The 25,094-nt window shown below is 36.0% G+C and overlaps 1 protein-coding gene across 2 annotated transcripts in view; it reads right to left on the bottom strand.

Moving 5' to 3' along the window:
* Nucleotides 1-25,094, bottom strand: part of LOC150074916 (acidic leucine-rich nuclear phosphoprotein 32 family member D-like) — a 159,302-nt gene that overhangs the window by 7,940 nt on the left and 126,268 nt on the right. For both annotated transcript variants that reach the window (XM_090389394.1, XM_090389393.1), the window contains exon 6: nt 7,194-7,264. In XM_090389394.1, the coding sequence (XP_090245520.1) occupies nt 7,194-7,264 (71 nt within the window). The remainder of the gene's footprint in view (nt 1-7,193; nt 7,265-25,094) is intronic.

Below are 25,094 nucleotides of genomic sequence, written 5' to 3'. Positions count from 1 at the left end.
AAAAAACAAATTTTCAGAATCTTCTCTTCATTCCTACTTTTTAAGTTTGGTAAACTTGTTACTCCGTATCTCACTTGCACATATCATGTTGCAATTTGTGTATACCGTGTTCTTTGTTATTGATTGCTTATCCTTTCTGTTTTAAATTTTACAACACAAAAAAAAAAAAAAAAAAAAAATTCAGTAAACAGAAATATCAATTAGTTAGTATGTACATATTACAGTAATAATTAAGTGTAATTTTATTTTTATTTTGCTAACCTGTGGAAAATATTCTTCCGATTTTCATGTATCATTTAATTTTGTTAATTGGTAATGTAATAAAGTGTAAATTTGTGATCTTTACTTTTATAAAGTGGATAATATTCCTCCTATTTTTACTTATTAGAATCGCTGTTTAATAGAATTAAAATTCAATTCACAAACATGATCACAATGACCGGTGCTTACCACATATCCTATCATGAACGGTATTTATTATAGAGAATCCATTGTATAGTGAACCAATTGTAAAGCAGGGGCCCACTGTATATCTGTGGAAAGAAGGTTACACCTTACAAAACAAATCTGTATGCCACGACTTATATTTTACTTTCTAAAATTTCTTTTTATTATTTCAGATGCAATGCCACCAATGTTTAAGAATTTATGTGCTTACTACGTTAAATACTGATAGTTCCTGACTTTACAAGTTAATTCGTTCCTAGTGTGAGCTCGTAGAGCAAAATATTTTTTTCTCATAGACTTACTGTAAAAACAGGTGTTGCATTTTCAACAATGAAATTTGACCATAGTAATGTTAAATAAAGGTCAACAAAACAATAGTTTATACTTAAACAATGATTTATTTATCCAAAGAAATTAAAACAGCCTTTAAAATCAAAAAATTATAATAATAAATAAATTATTTATGTCATATGTTAAAGAATGTTTGTTCTTCATCATCATAGACTAAATGCACACTCATTGATGGTTCTTCACTCATTGTTGACTCGGCACTCGGTTTGTTGGAAGTACAAGGAGTCGTTTTCTTCTTCAGGAATGCTTCAAGAGTTGTGTTTCCAAGACAATCTTCTCTTTTCTTTAGAAATTTTACGATAACATGCATAAGCATTTTTTTTAAATCTGTAGCAACTTTCCTAGTGCACTCGAAAATCTCAATTGCTTTTTCTATGTGTTGAAAAGCTTCTTTAAGCCCCTTGAGAGTAAAAGGAATGAACAGGAGTTTCATCTGTTAAATCTTCTTTTTCCTCAGCTTCTTCACATTGTCATTTCAAGGAGGTCTATATTTGTGAGTTGTCCATGGTGTGGTTGAAGTAGATCAGTGACGTTAGTTTAGAAGACTCAAGCTGCAATTGGTTAGCAATATTAATGACCACTTCTATTACATTTTGTACGATCTCTGTTGGTTCTTGAAAATGATGACAGAGTTTATTCCAAACACACATTCATGTTCTTCTCTGTAATTTTGTCCCAGGCCTGTTTTATTATTTTGATTGCATCTAAAATATAGAATTTTTTCCAAAATTTTTTGAATTGGACCTCCCTCTTTATTTCTGCCTGAACAAATAAATGCATGCACAGTAGTAATGCATTGTATCACTACGCATGTGGTTTGAAATGGCGTATTTATGAATGTTTAGCATTTATTTATTTATTGCAATTAATGTTCATTTTTCAATTCTGTTGATACTTGGTATTTGGAAAAAAAAAAAAAAAAACTTGTAAACCTGCGAACTTGTAAAGAGGGAACTACCTGTATACTAATTTAAGATCAGACTGATTGAAACCCATTCTGAATTACCGTTATATGAAAAATATGGCCATAACAATTTTTTAACATAAATCATAGGAAATAAATTATGCCCTAGTCAGGGGCTAATTTGTTATTTTTAGTGGATAATATTGTAGCTCTGATCCCTATAATGTCCACAGAATGATAGTTGCCAAAATTAAGTCAAAATATTAACCCATATTGATGGATTGGTCCAGTGGGTAATGTAATTGCCTAAGAAATAAAGGTCACAGGTTCAAATGCAGCTTCCAGTATAGGTACTGCAATTATCCAATATTTTTTAATATGAGGTATAAATAGGGCAATATAATATCAGCAAACAAACAAATTGCCTTAAAAACTAAATACACACTACTGTACTTTTAAGTGCTGTATTATGAATTGGTATTAAATGTCTCAAAAAATGAATGATTTTATATAATATTTTATATTATGTTTCAAATACTTAGTAACAATAACTTACAGTCCAGAAAAAATGTAAAGTATAAATAAAACTGGAGTTTGGAAATCATTAATGGAACATAATGCATAAATCTTTTTTTTTTTTTTTTTTTCTTAAATCTGGCTAGCTTATTTCACCTCCGCCCTGCAGATGACTACAATCAGAAAGATATTCAAAATGTTTTGCATTTTTGAATGCTATGTTTTTGATGTTCTACCATGGTTTATTTTGTTTTTATTAATGCATCTTCATATTTTAAACTTCATTAATATGATTATTACATGTTATTCATTTGTTTATAAATATTTTGAAAAAATATTTATAAACAAATTTTAATTACTGAATTAGGTTTTAAAGGTAAAATAAAATTTCTTTCCTGGAACACATGAATATCAGTCGGTCACCCCCTATATAAACATCACTATTCTCATATCTGTCATCTCTCGAATCTATTTAACATCAAGTCATCACCTGTCTCAGTGACATATCATGTAGGTAACCATCAATCACTCAAAAATGTCAGTCTATCAGGAACTCCTTGTAAGAAGTTCTCAAATTTTAAGACCACCTCTTTTTGTAAATGAGTTATTAATGTTTTATGATCTCCTACCCTATAATTTTGGCAAAGGTAAAGCAAAACTATGAAATGTCCACCAGAACACTTCTTTTCCTACTGGCAGCTTTCTGCTATGCTGGTTAGTTGGAGAATATGTCAGTCACAATCAATGAGGTTTCCTCTAGGTGTATGTTTGGCAGCATTCCAATACCCATAACAGCAAAAGGATATGAACAAAGAACACCAGCAGCTGGTCAGCTGTGAAAAGTATAGCTAACTCCTTTCTTGCCACAAGCAACTTCCCACTATTTGCCCAGTAAATGGAGAACACATGCAATCAGTCAGCAGAATAACTTCAACCTCATTATTCATTCAGAACGAATCTAAAACTGGCCACTCTGAAAATTTAACCTATCGCATCTTAATAAACTTGAATAGGATCCATATTGGCAATGACAGACCAGACAGAGTGATGTATCTGTTTGTTTGTTATTTGGTTTTTAGGAGCATTGGAAACTAGGCCATATTGCTCCGCGGATATGCGGTGGTCATTCCCTGACCTTTCCGCATCCTTCCTATTTGGTGGTCACGGGCCCGAACCCCGGTCTAATCAAGAAGCGTGTGCTACGCACTGCTGCTCCTGCCCACCTGGCTATGGAGGCACCGTTATGTATCTACTTTTTACCAATGGCATAAGGATACATAGCATTTCAACATTTGTTTTTGTTTGCAGAGTTGTTGATCAAAAATTTCTAAACAATAAGTGGCTCCCCCACCCAGATCAGAAATGTTTTACACATGGCAGTCAGGCATATTTCATTTTTGTTATTGGAGATGGCTTTGCCACCACCCATTATAGCCCCAAACTTTTATGCTGGTGGCAAAAATTAGATATATCAGTTTGCTATTACCATCCACAACAGCAGAGCTTGATATTATATGTAGTACTTAAGATATATTTATTTTAACAGTGAGATATGGCAAGCGCAATCTGAGATGGGGTATGGGGTGATGTACACTGACTGAATTTTGATTAATTTAATTCCAAGTGTCTCCAAAATTAATAGTTTGATGTAATCATGTTGGATGCTGAGAATTTTTGCTTCATTGAATAGAAAGGTGTGGCCTTCACTGATCACATGGAATGCGAATTCCGAAGCCAAGGAGCACGATGAGAGGACAGATGTTTAACGTCTCATTCTCGTATTGAGTGTAAAACGAGTGGATCCCTGGTATGAGGAGTTGCAGTCCTTGCAAGGTACGTTGTAGACCAAGTCATTTAATTGGAATGTGGAGGAGGATTGGACTTCGTTTGTGGTTTTTTAGGGCAGCATGTAGTTTCGTTGTGGGTTTGGCTATGATTTTGAATTGTGTCTCTTTGAAAATACTATTTAGTTGTTTGAACCATTGTTCAATATACGGTAAAGCAATAAAATAATTTTTTTATGTTATTATTGTTGATAACAGGAGAGGTACTGCGTAATCTGCTTTTTGTTTGTATCCGTATTTCGTTTATAATAGGTAGGGGGGTAACTTCTATTTTGAAATCTGTTTTTTAGTGTTTGTATTTCTGTGTTTAGCACTGATTCAGATGTTGAGTATTTGTAGGCATTAAGAAATTGATTAAGGATGATGGATCTTTTATAGGTGAAGGGGTGGTAGCTGTTGTGATGAAGAAGCATTCCAGTGTTGGTGGCCTTTCTATATATGCTGAATTGAATTTTGTTCATAACCCATGTGAGGGTAAAATTTAGAAAATGTAATGATTTAGTTTTGGTATGTTCAGATTCCAGTGTGAAGCTTAATCTTGCATGGATATTATTTAAGTTTTGTAGGATGTCCGGTATGTTCCCTGCATCTGCAATGCAGAGTATCGTCCAGATATTTACCACAGTAGGTGATCTGTGGAAGAAAGGGAGTTAAATGTATTGTTTCGATATTGGTAAGGTATATTTCTGCAAGTAAGCCACTTAGATTTAATCCCATGGGTAGGCCATAAAACTGTTTGAAGACTTTACCTAGGAAGGTGATATAATTAGCTTCATTTAAAAGTTTTATCAGGTCGAATATAGCAGTAATCAGGAGTTTTGTATGGTTAACTGGTAGAGGGTCTTTGTTTAGCATGTCCTAGATGATGTCCAGGGTGTATACAATGTCCACATCGGTATATAAAGAGGTGACATCTAGTGAAAATAGGTTGTCTTTATCATTAAGTGTTTTATCTTTTAGGATGTTAAATAGTGAATCAGTTTTTTGTTCCAAATTTTATGGTTTTTCTGAACAGTTTTACTATACTATATATTTGGTATTTGGTATGTTGAGGGTCTAGCGACTCCTTGGATTTCTCCTATCTCCACGCTATATTATATATGTGGGAAGCTAACACTGAGAATGCAGAGTGTTTGTATGGAACTATGGGGAAACCTGTCTTATGTAGTTTGACATGGCCAAAAAGTGTGGATATAGGGTACATCCTAGCTTTTAATTGTTTTAACTGAGCCATCGTAATGTAATTGTTTTTTCGGTATGTCGTTAAATTCTTATTATATTGGTTGACTAAATTGGAAAAAAGGTCTGGATTGACTTCTTCGCATGTGGAAGTATCTGATACTATGGAATTTAATTTGTTGATATAATCTTGCTTGTCTAAAACTACAACAGTATTACCTTTGTCAGCTTTTTGTATCATGATATCTTTGTTTTTTTTTTAAGGTCACGTAGTGCTGAGGTTTCTTTACTATTTAATTTGGGGATGTGCGGGCTTTTAGGATTGTTCACTACCTGGTTTATCTGCTGAATGATTATATCTTTCTGCGGGACATTCCGAAGTCCAAATTCAACGGCTATAACAACTTGTTATAGCTGTTGAATCGCTGATCTTGTCTACGAGGGAGTAGAATGCATGCAATCTATTTGTATAATTATTCAACGACGGAGAGTATCAACACTGAAGTGTTCTACAAGACATCATAGAGGTAAATCTTCCATTTCTAAACAAATTCAATCTTAATGTGCCATTAGCTTGAATATTCCGTTATTTCAACAGTGTACTGTATATTTATTAATGCTTCAAATTTAAGATTAAAAGCAGTTTTGCTGCATAATGTAAATGCATTCCCATCAGTTTCCCCTATTTCATGCTGTTGGCATGAAAAAAAAAAAAAATATATATATATATACATATATGTCCAAGATCCTGAGAGCAATGAAGTACCACAAATTTGAATGGCATGTCTGTGGTGATCTTAATGTAAGTGGATAACTTATTAGTCTAGAAGGAGGTTTCACAAATTACTTTTGTCTTCTACGTTATGAAACAGTTTGTATAGTTGCACAACAGAAAAACATTATATTATGCAGCAGTGGGCAAAGAGAGAGGAATTTTTATATAAAAGTAGTAACATAAAATATGTTTCAATGGTTGAACCAAAAATCATTCTTCTTCTGCCTTTGTAAATAAAGCTTGGATTAATGAAGAATTTTTTTTATCCAGAAGGCTCTGGATAAAGAAATAAATTCTGCTACTTACGGGAACCATTTCCCAATTTAATAAATGTAAAACCAAAAGATGGTATTTTCATTGGGTCTGAAACAAAGAAACTCCTCGAAGATGATGCATTTGAAACAAATGCTACAGGATACCGAACTAACCGCTCAGTGACTGTTTAAAGCAGCTGTGCATGAATTCCCTGGAAGGAAAGAAGATAATTATAAATCTCTGGTGCCAACTTTATTGCAATGTTATAAAGATATGGGCTGCCAAATTTCTTTGAAAATTAATTTTCTTCATTCCCATTTCAGTTTTTTTCCATGAAATTTCGGGGTGGATGCTAAGTGATGAGCAAGGGGAGCACTTCATCAGGACATATGCATGATGGCAAAGCAGTGCCAAGGTCTCTGGGGATACTGCCATGATGGGCGATTACTGCTGGTTTCTTAAGTGGGAAATAAAAACAGACACTGAAAAAAACTCTGCACAACTAACATTTCTATGAAATAAAATGTATGTAGTGTATTATGCTTGATCAAAGTATTTCAAAATGGAAATTTTACTTCTACTTATTTTTAAGATAGGACACATTATTGTATGACACTTGAAACTGGTCAACAAATAAATAAACAAACAAAAAAACTTTTTTTTGGTTATTTGTTAGCCAGTGTTATTTAGAGGAGTTTTTTTTTTTGCTGATGCTGTATAACCTTGTTTCCTTGCATCATTTTCCACTATTAATAGCAGTTTTCTTATATGATCTTCACGGTACACATTCCTGAATTGCAGTATCTTTCCAGCACAACTGCATAGCTGTTCATAGTTGCATTGCTGTTCTAATATTAAATCTACAGTGCTTTAATATTAAATCTATAAATTACCTATTGTAAGTAATAATAAAATACATCACCTCATCAACATCATCTTCATCATCATCATCTTCTTCATCCTCAACATTCACGTCATCTTCATCCTCTTCATCTAACAAATTTATTCATATATTATCTGTGATATTTACATATACATAATACACATTTACATAATATCTGAGATGTCAAAAGACAAATCTAATAAATTAGACCTGTCTTTCGGCAATATTTTGGATTACCGGGACCTATTTGGTAATTTAATAACTTTAAATTGCCAAATATGGCAATTTAAAGTTATTAAATCACCAAACAGCGGTAGACATATGAAAATACAAGTGCTGTTCAATAAAATGTGTTATGAACGACCATAATTTGTCATGAACGACCATGCTGCTTGCTATTTCTAACAGAGCTGCAAGATATAAGACCAGACCAAGCTACATCACATGGAAACTGTGCAACTGACTCATACAGATGGTGTGACCTTGGCAGTTGGTCAAGTTTATGCCTGTTCAATTTTGCCTACATAACAATGGACGTGAAATGCGAGGAACAGTATGCTGCTCTCAATGATTTTGTTTCCATTTAAAGAAAATATCAGCTGAAGCATATGAAATGTTAAGAGGCTTATGGTGAATCTACACTTCTGCATAGCAAAACTGATAGGTGGTTTAAAATGTTTAAAGATGGGCATGATTCAATCACAAAAATTGAAAGTCCTAGAGCTCCATCCGCTGCTGTCACCATATAAACCATAAACACTCCTTTTTGCAATCATGAAAGAAGGTTGTCACGTACTAGTAAGGCAACTGGCAGAGAGATGTTGAGAATATCAGTAGAAAGCAGACAGTATTCTCCATGACCATTTGCACACGACATGTTTGAGCAAGAAGGTTCAAGACTACTTCCACATGAGCAACAGCAAGTTGGCATGGAGGTTCGTCATGAGTTGCAACAGATTGTTGTTACTGAAAATGAAGTTCTGCATAAGGTGATAATGACAGATGAGATATGGCTATATCATTTCGACCCAAAGAGTAAGAAACAAAGCTTTCTTTGGAAGTCTATGCCATCCCAAACACTGAAAAAAAATTGTGGGTTCTGTAGGAAAGGTTATGGTCATCTCTTTTATTTTTTGAAATTCGAGGAATGGTTTACCAGCATGTTGTACCACATCATATGACTGTTATGGGACCTTATTATAGAATTGTACTGCACAATTTGTGGGATCGCATTTGTTGCAAACAACCACAACTGCATGCAGGTGGGTGGATGCTGCATCACTACAATGTGAGAACTCGCACTGCTCATACTGTCATTGAGTACTCAGCATTAGCATTATTAGTGGCTTATAATGCAAGAAAGCAAGTTTATGTGCATCGGCAAAAAAAAAAAAAAAAAAACACTTCTCATTATACTTCTCCATCCTCTCCAAAATACTTTCTCTAGTTCTTTTCAAATTTATTTAAGCTATCAACTTCCATAACAACAGATAGATATTCCAGCAATAAACCACTCACTGGCTAAAGGCGGAATCCCATCAGCATTCAGCTTGATCAACCCATTCAAAAACTTAAAACATCTCAATCAGATTACCTTGTAGGTGCTTCCAGATGCTGCAATTTGAAGAACACAAGCCTTTCCATGAAATGGGGGGGGGCTAAGGAGACACATAAGCCTATGGCAGATATAAGCTAGTCTTTAATCAGCTCACAAAAGAGGCTAGGCAAGCGAAGGCAGATTACAAGAAATTTTTGGCAAAAGATGCTAAAAAAACAACAAGGACTTCTTTATTTATATAAACTCTAGAAGGGGATGAATCGGATCGATCCAGTTGATATCGATGGTTCGAGTGTTGATGATCCTGCTCGGATAGCTGATAATATGAATGAGTATTTTGCATCTACATTCACATGAGGAGTTAAAGGAGGAAAATGCCAGAAGTTTATCAAATTGTAAGAGGGTGCTTAATGAATTTGTAATAACTGAGAGCAAAGTGGAGGAGAAATTGTTGAAGTTAAACATAAGAAAGGCACCTGGGGTAGATGGGATTTATCCAGTTATATTAAAGGAGGCGGCAAAGGAAGTAAGCAAACCCTTAGCCATAATTATGAGAGCATCCTTGGCCTCATGGAAAGTTCCCATGGACTGGAGATGGGCAAATGTATCCAGAATTAAAAAGGAGGGATATAAAGGTGACACGAGTAATTACAAACCAGTTAGACCTGTGTTCTGGGGAAAATAATGGAGTCACTGGTTAAAGATGCATTGCAGGATCATCTAGACAAGACTGCAGTAATAATTCAGACACAGCATGGGTTTGTTAAGGGAAAGTCTTGTCTGACAAATTTGATTGGATACTATGATGTGGTCACAAAGGAACTGGATGCAAAAAATAATCTTGATATCATATGCCTGGATTTGTACTGGATTTGTACTGTAGTCTTCCATGTGCAACATGGAAGACTACAGTACACATTGGAGCAGTATGCCATTAAGGGTAAGTTGCTACAATGGATAAAAGGGTGGTTGAATGTGAGAAGACAGAGTGGTAATCAATGGACGCTCTTTGGAGACTAATGTTATTAGTGGAGTCCCCCTGGGTTCAGTGTTGGGCCCACTGTTGTTTTGTATATTTATCAATGATATTGATGAAGGCATATCAGGCTTAACATTGAAGTTTGAAGATGATACAAAGCTTGGCAAAGTTGTTAATGACAGTAATGGTAGTGTGTTACTGTAACAGGATCTAGAAAATTTGGGGAAATGGGCTGAGAAGTTGCAACTAAAGTTTAACATCGACAAAAAATCAAAGTACTGCATATGTGTAGAAGTAACCCCAGAGAAACGTACCAACTGTGTGGTACTACACTTAAGGTGGTAGAAAATGAAAAAGATCTGGGAGTAATTGTGCAGTCAGATATGAAGTTTCCTGAGTAATGCAGACAGGCTTGCCAGCAGGTCATGGGGTATTATGGTATACAGGAATTTTGCTGGTAGGGAAAAGGGGGTGATTATCCTTTTGTATAAGGCAATGGCAGGTCACACCTTGAGTACCGCATACAGGTCTGGAAGCCTCATTTTAGGAAGGATGTAGAGTTGCTTAAGCATGTACAGAGCAGTGCAACAAGATTGGTGAGTGGAATAAAGGGGTCCTCTTACCAAGAAAGGCTAAAGTTCTGCAATTTGCAGAACTTAAGCTAGGCACATACGCGGTGATAAACTGATTGAAGTATATAAGGCTTTGAATGGGTTTAGCAAGCTGAATTCTGATGGCATCCTTCCGCTTGCTAAGATTACGAACCCGAGGGGACATAAATTCATACCGAGGAAATACAATTGTAGAAAAGAAGTGCGGAAATTTGCCTTTAGTGAGCGGGTGGTTAATTGCTGGAACAAATTTCCATCTGTTGTTGTGGAAGCTGATAGCTTAAATAAATTCAAGGTTTTTTGGGTTTTTTTTTTTTTTAAGACCATTAGCAACTAAGGCCATATTGCTCCAGTGATATGCGGTGGTCATTCCCTGACCTTTCCGCATCCTCCGTATTTGGTGGTCACAGGCTTGAACCCTGGTCTAATCAAGAAACGTGCGCTATGTACTGCTGCTCCTGCCCATGGAGGCAGCCTATATAAATTCAAGGAGGAACTAGACAAACTTTTAGAGGGAATGGATGTGTGAAATTTTTTTTTTTTTTTTTTTTTCCCCCCTTTGCTGATGCTACATAGGCTCATACAATTGCTTTCTTTAATCACATGCCTCCATTACTACTACTGCTTTCTTAATAAGAGCACCTTTTTGTTCCACTCACTAATCTTGTTGTCCTTCTCTGTGTCATTCCAGCAGCTTAACATCCTTCGTAAAATGAAGCCTCCAGACCTATAGCTCAACATCCTTCCTAAAATGAAGCTTCCAGACAGTAGCGAACTAAGGAAAAATCAGACCCTAGGCAAGATTCTCATTTCGGGCCCCACATAGGGTTGCACCTTTCAGAAATTGTAATGGAGGACACAGTTGAATGGGTTAAAAAATGTCTTTTATTACTAAATATAAAAATACATTTGAACTCTATTATTGAAGTTGCCAACTTAAATCAAATAGTTCATACCAACATACAACAGAGGTATTGATTAAGTAACTAAATCTACCTAATCAATGTGTGACTAGCGCTATCTGGTGAATCATTGTGTATACCTCACCTGGCGCGGTATGCACGATGATTCACCAGACATCACACAGTGCAAAGATGCTTTGATTGATCGGCGTGAAACAAGTGGAACACTATAAATTTATTTAAAATAAAATAATGAAAAAAATGTATAATAAAAAACTGTTTTACAGGCCCCAAAAAATTACGGGCTTTGGCAGTTGTCTAGTCTGCCTGGGCCAAAGTCCGCCCCTGATTCCAGACCTGTATACAGTACTCCAGATGTATCCTGACCTTAGCCTTATGCAATGGGTATAATCAGCTCCTTATCCCTGCTAGCAAACTTTCTGCATATCATTGACAAAACCACATGAGATGTCCTGGCTACATACCAGCACTTCTCAGAGAATTTCATGTCTGACTGTATAATTACCTCAGGTCTTTTTCATTCTCCGCCACCCTGAGTGTAGCATCACACAGATGATAAGTTACTCTGTGGCTACTGCTATCCATATGCAGTACTTTGCATTTGTCAAAGTTAACCTTCAGCTGCCTAACATTTCTAGATTCTATTGCAGTAATATAACATCACTGTAAACTTGGACATTAAGCCTGATATGCCTTCAATATCATTGATAAATACACAAAACAACAATGGGCTCAACACAGAATCCAGTAATAACATTATTCGACGAAGAGCAGTCAAATGATTACGACTCTGTCTTAGCATTAGTTGAGGTATATGATGCAAGAAAGCAAGCTTATACGGCATCAGCCAAAAAAAAAAAAAAAAAAAACCCCTTCCGATTTCATCCATCCAGTCACTCCAAATGTTTGTCTAGTTCAGTCTTAAATTTATTTAAGCTATCAACCTCCACAACAACAGATGGAAGTCTGTTTCAGCAATCAACTACCCTGCTGGCTAAAGGCAAACTTCCGCACATCTATTCTACAACTCTCTTGCCTCAATTTGAATCTATGCCTCCCAGGTTCTTAATCTGAGCAAGCGGAAGTATCCCGTCAGCATTCAGCCTGCTCAAACCATTCAAGGTGTTATATACCTCGATCAGATGACCTCGCAGGTGCCTAGTCTCCAGCTGCTGCAACTTGTAGAACTTAGACCTTTCTTCATAAGTGCACCAGTCTTGTTGCCCTTCTCTGTACTTGTTCTAGCAACTCTACATTCTTCCTAAAATGAGGCCTATAGACCTGTATACAGTACTCAAGGTGTGGCCTGACCATTGCCTTATACAAAGAGATAATCACCTCCTTGTCTCTGCTAGCAAAATTCCTATATATCATTGACAAAACTCCATGACCTGCTCTGGCAGCCCTTCTGCACAATTACCCCCAGGTCTTTTTCATTCTCCACCTCTCTGAGTGCAGTACCACACAGTTGGTACGTTTCTCTTGGGTTACTGCTACCCATATAGAGTACTTTGCATTTGTCAATTTTAAACTTCAGTTGCCACTTCTCAGCCCATCTCCCCAACTTTTCTAGATCCTATTGCAGTACTATACTGTCTTTAACAACTCTGCCAACCTTTGTATCATCTGCAAACTTGGATATTAGGCCTGATATATCTTCATCAATATCATTGATAAATACACAAAACAACAATGAGCACAGCACCAAACCCTGGGGGACTCCACTAATAACATTAGTCCACGTAGAGCAATGTCCATTTATTACCATTTTCTGACTTCTCCTATTCAACCATCCCTTTATCCATTGCAGTAACTTGCCCTTAATGCCATTGAGGCATTAAGCTTTCCTGAAATCCTGACTTCTCCTTAACAAACCCATGCTGTGTCTTTACTATTACTGCTATCTTGCCTAGGTGATCCTGTATCACCTCTTTAACCAGTGACTCCATTATTTTTTCCGGAACAGAAGTTAAACTAACAGGTATATAATTATTTGTGTCACCCTTTGAATCCCCTTTGTGAATTGGGGATACATTTGCACATCTCCAGTCCATGGGGACCTCCGCTGACTCTAAGGATGATCTCATAATTATGGCTAAGGGTTTGCTTACTTACCTTGCTGCCTCCTTCATTATAACTGAATAGATTCCATCCACTCCAGTTGCTTTTTTTATGTTTAACTTCAACAATTTCTCCTCTACTTTGCTCTCAGTTATTACAAAATCACTTATCTCCCTGTTAGAGTTTGATAAACCTATGGCATTCCCCTCCTTGAATAACTCATCATGTGTGAATGTAGATGCAAAATACTGATTTAGTTTGTTAGCTACCTGAGCAGGATCATCAACAGTTGAACCAACAATATCAAGGGGACCAATCTGATTCATCCCCTTCCTTCTAGAGTTTACCTAAATAAAGAACTCTGCTGTTATTCTTTGCATACAATGCCAAACATTTTTTGTAAACTGCCTTCACCTGCATAACCTCCTTTGTGACTTGATTACAGGTTAGCTTATATTTGCCATAGGCTTCTGTTGCCTGATAATTTATATGCATCCCATGCACTTTTCTTTTCTGCCATGAGTCTCATTAGTTCGTTTGTCAACCATTTAGGCCTAAACCTTGAACAATATTTCTTAATCAGTAAGAAAAGTCTAGTAGCTTCCACGATTAATTCCCTGAATGCTTCCCACTTAGAATTTGCTGTTGGTAACATCAGTTGGTCTCACTGTACAGAATTTAAAAACTGTCTGAGACCACTGTAGTCACCTTTACCAAAGCAAAAACCCTTCCCTTTATCCCTGATCAGTGGTGTAGCTACCATGTAGGCAGGCAAGGCAATTGCCTCTGGGCCTGGGCTGTTTAGGGGTCCGGCGTCTTTGGCTAATTTTATTTAATTGTTTTCATATTAATTTGTTACCTCCTTAGTTATGTGTTTGTGTGTGGAAAACAAATAGGAAAGGTATTTAACAGAAAATCAAGTAAATTCATCTACTGGAAGCCACACTGGAAATGGAAAAAACTGGTGTAAAACTGATAAGACTGCAATGCACATTTGATCAAAAAAAAAAAAGTTTGCTTTATTGTAATTGTTTTTAGGGAACAATATCGGAACAGCAGTTTCCTTGGATGTATATTTGATCTTCTACAAAGAAATTTCAAGAAAATATTGAATATTTATAGCTGCATTATAAACTTCGAAAACTTGTGTGCAAAAGAAGAAAAAAAAAATCATCCGCTATGAATAAAGGATTGTTTCTTGAAATGTGTCTTCTTCACAATACTGCAAGATTTCTAACAATACAAAGCTAACAGATTGCGACTAACAGCTGCTCAAAAAGTATCATTAGAAAATATTTGCTTGTTACGCTTTGATGTCATCGCAAAGGGAGAAATTCAGTTTTAGTACAGAAGACGCATAAATCCACAGTCATATGATGTTCTGAGCTGCGATAAAAAGAAAAACTCTGCTGAAAAAATAGATTTTCTCCCCATCACTTCTCTTGTTTTACTGTGGTTTTTGGCAGATTGTGTAATTTCACACAATCAATCCGTGACTGCTAAACATGGTGCGGTTTCTTGTATTCTCTCTCTATTTTGGGATCTCCTCTGACTGGGGTCGTCACGGAGTATAAACAGCAAATTTGGTTGTCGGAATGCTGCCCACCAATGGCACCAATTATCAACTCTTTTACTGTCCTTCTAATTTACATTGTGTTCAGATGATCCACTTTGCGAAAATTCGAAAGTGTTACATCAATCAAAAACCGTTTCCCCCAATGTAACGAATTACTTTAGTACAATCAAGCACTACTACTAATGATTTTACTGGAAGGAGGTATCCACAATAAAACATCTGTACAAGATGAAATCATGCGGTCACTCGAAAGAAAGTAACCGTAATCGTTTGCATTCAAATTCGCACCAGATGTGTGGTGGTCATTCCCTGACCTTTCCGCATCCTCCGTATTTGGTGGTGACGGGCTCGAACCCCGGTCTAATCAAGAAGCATGTGCTACGCACTGCTGCTCCTTCCCACCTGGCTACGGAGGCGCCATTCGTATTAAGCAGTTGCAGCATGGCATTCAGAGGTCACCAAGAAAATCTGAATGATAAAATTATAAAAAGTGGAAAAAGTAGCTGATGTGTCTTTATTTTATGACATAATTGAAAATATTTCTCATTTTTTGCGGATAGTATTGTACTGGAATGTAGATGCAAATGATAGCACTATATCAGCAATTACTCTAAAGAAATTGTGTCCAATGCGTTGGTCATCAAGATTTGATTGTCTACAAGCATTGCGCTGCAGATTTACAGATGTCCTAAAAACGTTAGCAAAAATAATATTAGTGTCTAAAAAAAAAGATGAAATATGCCAGGCAATTGGCTTGCAAAAAAAAAAAAAAAAAAAAAAAAGGAAACGTTAGAATTTGTTTTCCTTTTGGTATTAAATTACAAAATATTGGAATCAATTAATTTAACTTCAAAGTTACTGCAACAAAAAAAATCTAGATCTTGGTCAGGCAATGTGTCATTTAGAGGCATCTTTAAATTCTATGGTTTTGCTAAGAGATAATTATGAAGAAAGTAAAAGTTTTGCATTTTCTTTAGCAAGATCTTGGAGAATAAATTTAAATTTTAGCAACAGGAAAGTTAAAAAAAATGTTCGAAGATTTAGCTCAAGACGAACGACTTCGAGATTCTGAAAGAAGGTTTAAAGTTGATATATACTATGCAACAACAGACATTGTGATACATTGTTGATTTTAAATTTAAGATCAACTTTAGGACAAGAAATTTCAAAAATTAATTCAATTCAGGACTTGTGCAACCTTATTTTAATTAAATAACACGTTGTTATCTGCATTTGTTACAGACGTTATAACGGCATGTTTTATATTCTTGACCTTGCTGGTTACTGTGGCTGGTGCTGAAAGGAGTTTTTCAAAATTAAAACAAATATAAGGAACACAATAGGCCAAAATCGACTTAGCGATTTGTCCGTCCTAAGCATAGAAAACGGTGTAGTGAATTCTGTCGATTTCAACGAAATTATAGATATTTTTTCGACTAAAAAGGCTAGGAGACAAAATTTTCATTAAAGTTTAAAATATTTGTTATAAAACTTTTTTGTGTATATAGACTAGATTTAACATATACAGTTCGTTACTTATTACAATGATTTGTTTTAAAATTACTCCAAAACTATTATATGTGTTTATGTGTATTTTTTTCCTGCGGTGTTTATTTATGTTTCTGTATATTTTATGTTTTTTTTTTTTTTTTTGTCATTTACATCTGCATGTAATACATGTCATGTATATATTTATTATTGTTACTGAGGTTTTATGCTCATGCATATTTTAATTCAAATCTTATTATTTATAGATATTATTCATTTACTTAAGGCTTGAATTTTTGTTAATGTGAATAAAGATTGCTTACTACCTAGTTAGCTTTATTTACTTCGTAGATATACAGTAAATTTTTTTCACCGATCATTTTGTATGTATTTCTGTTGATCTTAATCTGTAATTAAAGCTATTGGGTTTTGTTTTACAATAATAAAAAATAGGGTTTGATATTTATTTTTTAATACATCATTTATACAGTACCTTCAAAAATGTATTCATTATATTTATTAGTGTCTACAGAGGCAGAGGAGGAATTATGATGGTTTCAATTTTTTTTAATCTCGTGTTTTTTACTCCTGTTTTTGCAATTTTCATTAATTAAGTAGGGGCCCCGAATGTGTTCTTTGCCTCCGGACCCGAAAAAGGGTAGCTACGCCACTGTCCCTGATGGTAATTATATCTTTAAGTAAATCTCACATCAGTACACTGATCACTGCGACCCAGTGGTTCCATTATCTGCAAATTCTTAATACACGAATAATGACTGCTGATAACCAGATCAAGAGTAAGGTTGCCCCTTGAACATGCTACTGTAGAAAACAATCCTCTAATAAATCCACAAAAGTCTTGCTGGTGTGCGAGTGACCAAACCACAAGTTTCAGTCAATATCTGGAAAGTTAAAATACCCCATTACAAGACATTCTGATTTACTGGCCCACTCTATTTCTCCGTATAATTGTTCATTGTACTCATCAGAGTCATTAGGCCTATAACATACTCCTAACCTCATTTTCCCTTTCCCGGTGTTTATGTCACACACCAAACAGACTCCACATTGCATGTCCACCCGTGTCAACTGGATGCACTTCCTTAGATTTTATGCGTTTCTTAACTAACAACATAACCCCTCCTCCTTTCCTAACCTGTTTGTCCTTTCTGTATACATTGTACTCCCCAAATTCCAATTCTGCACTGCTTATATCTGTGACACCATGTCTCTGATATCCCAACAATATCTGCCTTTAATGTCTTGATCAGCACTTTAAATTCATTAATTTTATTTACTATACTTCTAGCAATGGTGTACATGCAAGTATACATGCACCTGTTCTTACTCTTAGTTACCCTAACACAGCTCATGTATTTACTTGTTCCATGATGACTCCCAGCAGCTGTTGAAGTCCCCAGCAACTTGCTCTCTAGGCTGCTGCTCATTACAATAGAAGCAGTGTGTGCAAGAATCACTTTCACCTCTGCCTGCTGCTACTATTAATCTTTTAGTATGCGAATCCCCCCAATCTAGCAGTTTTCCAACCCACCTAACACTGCCTTGATAGCACCAGAAAATATTCTTTCACCCTTTTTATTTAAGTGTATCTTATCCCTGTATAAGCAGTCTCTCCTGTAAGCAAGCACAGACCACGCTGAAAAAATTCTACCCCATGAGCCTTGCACAATCTCTCCAGGGTCGAAATGATTGTCAAGGCTCTCATCATATACAGACACTTTCAAATTTAACATTAACTCATGATTTTTTTCCAGCATTGACCTGTACTTGTTAAGTAAATCTGCAGATCTCTTACTCTTAATGTCTTTAGTGCCAACGTGTACAACAATATCACCTTTTGTGCCCTTAAAAGATGATTGCCCTACAACGTCATCAACTTTTGCCCCTGGTCCTATTCCACCTATCCTTTTTGCATAATATATTCCCCATCTCCCTGACAATAACTAGTTCCTGTGGGACCAGTGCATTCTGCCTTGGAGATTGTCTCTGTGTTGCCTGATGCACAGGAGTGAGCTCTGGCATTGAGTTGGGCAGCTGAGAGCTTGATGGGCCCCTCATTAATTTATTCAAGAGCATTTACCCTTCACCTCAAACCCTCATAGACGCCCATCAGAATGCTGAGTTGGTGCCTAATTTCTTCAGTCTCTGCACCAAGCACACACAAAGACATCCTCCTTGGCTAGATCATGTGTTCTAGACAGGTCTGCACACATTTCACGTATTGTTTTAGACTGTGATGCATTGGAGAATCGCCCCCTTCAGTTCTCCTGCAAGTCACAGCACTCTGGCTATTCTGTGAATGCTGCTTTGCTGCTGTAGTCTGGATCATGATTCCGTTAAGTGTAATTTAATTAACAATGAATTTTAATAAGATCAATAAATTTTACTGATTAATTGATAATAGTATACTAATTAATAAATTTCTAATCAATACTACTTTTTTCGCTATCTAGTTTTACATTAAACCTTATGCTATTCTGTATCGTATAACAACGGCAGAACGTTACGAACGTAAAATCTACAAACACTGAGTATTAACTTTCAAAATCGCTAGATCTAAATTCAAAAATAAACCATGGAGCTTGGCTAGAGCTATAAAGCTACTTACACAAAATAATTTAAGACTAAATATAAATGAAAACTTAGCGTTTGCCGGAGCTGCAAAAATCTTGGTCAACGTAGTAATAACCACAAATTTAACCTCAATCTATAATAATAATAACCTCAATCTTCTCCCACTCAACCATTCCTTTATCCATAGCAGCAACTTGCCCTTAATGCTACACTGCTCCAATTTGTACAGCAGTCTTTAAGTGCAACAGTATCAAAAGCTTTCCTGAAATCCAAGTATATGATATCAGAATTATTTGAATTATTTTTTGCATCCATTTCCTTTGTGACCATATCATAGTATCCAATCAAACTGGTCAGACAAGGTTTCCCCTTAATAAACCCATGCTGTGTCTGAACTACAACCGCAGTTGGTTTGGTTGATACTGCACTGCTTGTTTAACCAGTGACTCCACTATTTTCCCTGGTATAGAATTTAAACTAGCAGGTCTGTAATTACTCATGCCACCCTTTGATCCACCTTTGTGAATTGGGGATACATTTACACATCTCCAGTCTGTGGGGGCTCTCCAAGGATACTCTCATAATTATAGCTAAGGGTTTGCTTACTTCTTTCACTGCCTCCCTTAATATAATTGGATAGATCCCACCCACCGCAGGTGCCTCTTGTGTTTAATTTCAATTTCGCTTCCACTTTCCTCTCACCTATTACAAAATCATTTAAGTCCCTGTTAGATTCTGATAAACTTCAGCCCTCCACTTCCCTAAAGAATTCCTGATGTGTGAATGTAGAAGCAAAATACTCATTCAGTTTGTGAGCAACCTGAGCAGGATCATCAACAGTTGAAATATCAATATCAAGTAGATTAATTTGATTCACTCCTTCCTTCTAGAGTTTACATTAGAAAAGAAGCCTTTGCATCCTTTGCCAAAAATATTTTGTAATCTGTCTTTGCTTGCTTAACCTCCTTTGTGACTTTATTACAGATTAGCTTATATCAACCATATACTTCTGTGTCACCCGATAATTTATATGCATCCCATGCATTTTTATTCTCTGCCACAAGTCTCATTAGTTCATCTGACATCCAATTAGGTCTAAACCTTTAACATTATTTCTTAGTTGGTATGAAATGCCTAATAGCTACCATGATTATCCCTTGAATGCTTCCCATTTAGAATTGGTTGATGATAACATCATTTCCCACATCAATAAATTGCAAGTAAATCCCACATCGATAAATTGCAATCACTGCCACTTAGTGGTTCCTTTATATGTAGAATCTTAATGCATGAATAATCATTGCTGCTAATGAAATCAAAAGGTATTACTTCCTCTGGTTGCATCTCTAACATGCTGGTGTAGAAAACAAGTCATCCAATAAATCTACTTAAGTCCTGCTAGTGTGTGACCAATCCACAAGTTCCTGTCAATATCTGGAAAGTTAAAATCTCCTGTTATAAGACAATCTGATTTACTGCCCCACTATTTCTCTGTACAGTTGTTCATTGTAATCATCAGTGTCATTAGGCCTATAACACAACAAACTAACTCAAAACTGCACTGGCTACCCATGTCAACTGGATGCACCACCTTAGATTTTGTGATTCTTAACCAAGAGCATGCCCCAACCCAGCCTGTCTGTACACACCCATCGGTATTGCACTACCTCCGGTGGGTGCAGGATCTGTGCATAAAAAGCACATACAGATGATAACAGAATACACATTACTTATAACACCAAACACTGATTTTTCTGGCTCACTATACGATCAGAGAGTGACAAAGGTGGAGATGAGCATTTGTGTAGGAGCCACCCCGATACCAGAACGAACGAACACACGCACGCACACACCTTATATCTGTGTGAGACCACATCTGAGATATCCCAACGATGTTTGTGTGTTTCATGTCTTGACCAGTACTTCAAATTCATCAAATTTATTTACTATGCTCCTATTTTTTTTTTTTTTTCTGCTGACAATGCTACTTTCAAAAGACAGTGCTTAGTAACATTAGGAGAAAAATAATACTAGATAAAATCATCATATAAAAGAAAATTACATTGCACAAAAAATTATGTTTATAATAACTTAAGTTCACAGGTATTTTAAGAATTTTCTATATACAGGTGACCCCCGCTTAACGCTGATAATTCGTTCCGGAAAAACAAGCGCTAAGTGAATCCGCGCTAAGCGAGCGCCACATTCCCATAAGGTAACATATGTATTTGTGAGTTGTGGTCAGTGCCATAGGATATTTCCTAATCAATAATAAACGGTAGTGAAAAGATGCACAAATGTCGTTCAAAATATTTCATATTCAAATATTTGTACATATAAAATATTCTGCATTACATATGTATATAATTATGTGGTAACTACTTACGTATCAAAATGAAACTTAAAATTCCAATTAAAATCATGAATTTAATTGATAAATTTAATCATGAAAAATGTGTCGATTTTGGGTTGAACTTTGGCCCTCTTCCAAATAAACTAAAAGGGGTATTAATTTTAAATTCCCCACAGCGTTACCACCCAACAATAAAGTCAGCCGATCCTTCGCCTCTTTGAAACCTGGCTTTTTTTTTCTTCTTTCAATATGAAACTTCTTTTAGGCATTCGTTTCCACAAAAGTTCTGCTTCATCTATGTTAAAAACTTGTTGAGAAGTATAACACATAATACCCTTCTTCAATAATTTTAACAAGTTCTTTTTTGAAAGTTTCGGCTCCTTGATCTGCACTTGCGGCTTCTCCCTGGATTTTAAATCTATTCAACCAGCTCTTACTAGCTTTAAATGGTTCCACATTTTTTTTTTTTAGGTGAGTTTTCTTCAGATCATTATATTGGCTAATCTCTCTCTCTCTCTTTATAATATTTAACTTAACTGAATTCTTCATTGGATATTATCTTCAATAAAATTAGTTAAAGACTTTCCATTTCAATCCTAATAGCCGGCCTAGCCCTAGTTGCTTGCAGTGGAACAACTATCTTTCCCACTGCTAAAATGAATTCTTTATTTTGTTTTATAATTGTTCTTACAGTTAAACTTGCAAGTCCTAAATTATGGCACACATCCACTTGTCTTTGACCGGAATCGATTTGCTTCAAAATGTCTAATTTAATTTTCAAATTCAGTCTTTTTCTTACATTTATAGTCTTTGTACTGAGTCCAGACGTTGTTGCTTTTTCATTCTTATCAGCCATTATTAACTCTTCGAAAATGTAACTGCGTTGGTTGCATTAATTACGATACAATGTTCAAGTAAACTGTCCTTTATGCATGATGTCTAATACTGTACTGAGTGATGACTAGACTTTGGATAAATGCATATAACGCAAATATTACAAGCAATATACTTGATCATTTTTTAAAATGTTGATCTCGGAACTACGTAACAAGTCACTGTACTGCAATTAAATTAGCGTGCGAGAAAATTTCACTGAGCGTGAGAAAATTTCTCAAGTCGGCGTGGGAAATGTTTTAATGCTGTTTTGCTATTCATTTTTTCAAGCTATCGACTCCATCAAATGAAACGATTTCGTTAAATATGCCAAAGTTGCAATCTGTAAATGAGCGTTACAGCAATCTGTGACAGCGTTATAGTCAGATACGGGTTATAATATATGAACAGCGTTATAGCGAATCGGCGTAAAGCGAACCGCGTTATAACGGGGGACTGCTGTACACCATTTTGCTCAGCTATCTTGTTCTGTAATCATCAATACAAAATCTTCTAGATGTGGCAATGCCATAGTGGACTGAAGTCTATTTTTAATAAATTTCAGTAGATGTCTAATACTAACTTTTTTCACAGGATACTTGACTTACTGATAATGTTAACAAATGTTTATAGCATGAAAATAAGAACAAATAATGTAAATAAACTTATTTGCCTAATAGATTGTAGTAGCATAGTGTATAGACTTTGCAAGTTTTGCTATACTGTGTTCACCATCTGTGATACAGGCTGCCAGTATTTCATAAATTTTGCGAAATAACTGTTTTATTATTTTTTAATACTGAACTCATCTATGATTTTACTTTGTTACATAGCAGGTACTTTAATTTGTACACAAAATTTTAAATTTTACTAACCCATAATGAGCAGTGAGCCCACTGGGCTTGTCCAAATGCCAAAATCATTCTATGCATCTGAATACATCGACACCACAAAAACTAATTCTGGGTGACAAAATTGTTAGAACAAGCCATAAATAAATATATCATGTAACACGAATAGGTATGTTTGCAAGGGGCAAAAGGGTGACAGTGTCATACATGCATGTACTAATTGAGGTTATAGTTTGCAGCTACAAGGTGACACTGAGGAAAGGCCACAACTTCAGACTTAATGTGGAAGTGTCTGGAATTTTGTTTAGGTATGACAGGTGGCAATAAACATAAGAATAACTGATTCTTGTACTACTTAAAAATCCTACTGTAACGGGAAATAATGTCTAAAATAAAGTGTGTGTGTGTGTGTGTGTGTGTGTGTGCGCGCGTGTGTGTGCGTAGTTCTAGTGGCATGTGTATGAGCTTATGCAGCATTAGTAAAAAAAAATAAATAAATAAAATAATAAATCACACCATTCCCTCCAAATGCCTGTCCAGTTCCTCCTTAAATTTATTCAACCTATCAACTTACACAATGACAGATGGAAGTTTGTTCCAGCAATTAACCACCCGCCGGCTAAAGGCAAATTTCCGCACATCTATTCTACATCTGTCCTTTCTTAATTTGAATTTATGCCCCCTTAGATTCGTAATCTGAACAAGTGGAAGGATCCCATCAGAATTCAGCGTGCTCAACCCATTCAAGGCTTTATACACCTCAATCAGATCACCGTGCAGGTGCCTAGTCTCCAGCCACTGCAATTTGCAGAACTTAAGCCTCTTTTGGTAAGAGGATCCCTTCATTTCCCTCACCAATCTTGTTGCCCTTCTTTGCACATGCTCATGCTCAAGCAAATCTACATCCTTCCTAAAATGAGGCCTCCAGACCTGTATGCAGTACTCAAGGCATGGCCTGACCATTGCCTTATTCAGAGGGAGAATCACCTCCTTTTCCCTGCTAGCAAAATCCCTATATATCACTGACAAAACCCCATGACCTGCCCAGGCAGTCTGTCTGCATTGCTCAGAAAACTTCATATCTGACTGCAAAATTACTCCCGGGTCTTTTTCATTTTCTACCACCTTAAGTGTAGCACCACACAGTTGGTACGTTTCTCTGGGGTTACTTCTACCCATATGCAGTACTCTGCATTTGTCAAGGTTAAACTTCAGTTGCCACTTCTTAGCCCATCTACCCAAATTTTCTAGATCCTGTTGCTGTAGCACACTGCCATTACTGTCATTAACAACCCTGCCAACCTTTGTATCATCTGCAAATTTTGACACTAAGCCTGATATACCTTCATCAACATCATTGATAAATATACAAAACAACAGTGGACCCAATGCCGAACTCAGGGGGACTCCACTAATAACATTAGTCCACGAAGAGCAGCACCCATTGATTACTACCCTCTGTCTTCTCCCACTGAACCATCCTTTTATCCATTGTAGCAACTTACCCTTAATACCATTCTGCTCCAATTTGTACAATAGTCTTCCATGCCAACAGTGTCAAAAGCTTTCCTGAAATCCAAATATATGATATCAAAATTATTTTTTGTATCCAGTTCCTTTGTAACCACATCATAATATCCTATCAAATTTGTCAGACAAGACTTTCCCTTAACAAACCCATGCTGTGTGGGGGGGGGGGATTACTTCAGCACTCACTAATAAAGTGAGTGCTTGAGCTGGTTGTAAAGTCATTGAAAAAGTCTCTGCCTTAAGCATTTCACTAAATGTGAAATGCTTGAGGCAGAGACTTTAGTAATTATATTAAAGGCACTAAATATACAATACAATGAAAATCAACAAAGAGAAATAACAAAAAGTTGCTTGGAGTGTATTAAAACTAATTGCAATTCCAACTGGAAGTGACAGCAAAAGATACTAAAGACACACAGGCAGTAGTAAAGTTACAAAGAGATATGTAGTTGTTTATAGGCCATATGTATTTAAGCCACATATATACACACCCATGAGCCAAAACATTATGACCACCTGTCTTCAGAGTGGATGCATCCAAC

Source organism: Mastigoproctus giganteus, unplaced genomic scaffold, assembly GCF_048544385.1.
Source record: "Mastigoproctus giganteus isolate SK-2022 unplaced genomic scaffold, ASM4854438v1 scaffold_15, whole genome shotgun sequence".
In the NCBI taxonomy this organism is placed as follows: Eukaryota; Metazoa; Arthropoda; class Arachnida; order Uropygi; family Thelyphonidae; genus Mastigoproctus; species Mastigoproctus giganteus.
Note: the sequence above shows the minus strand (reverse complement) of the source record. Positions and strands in the feature narration are given on the sequence as shown.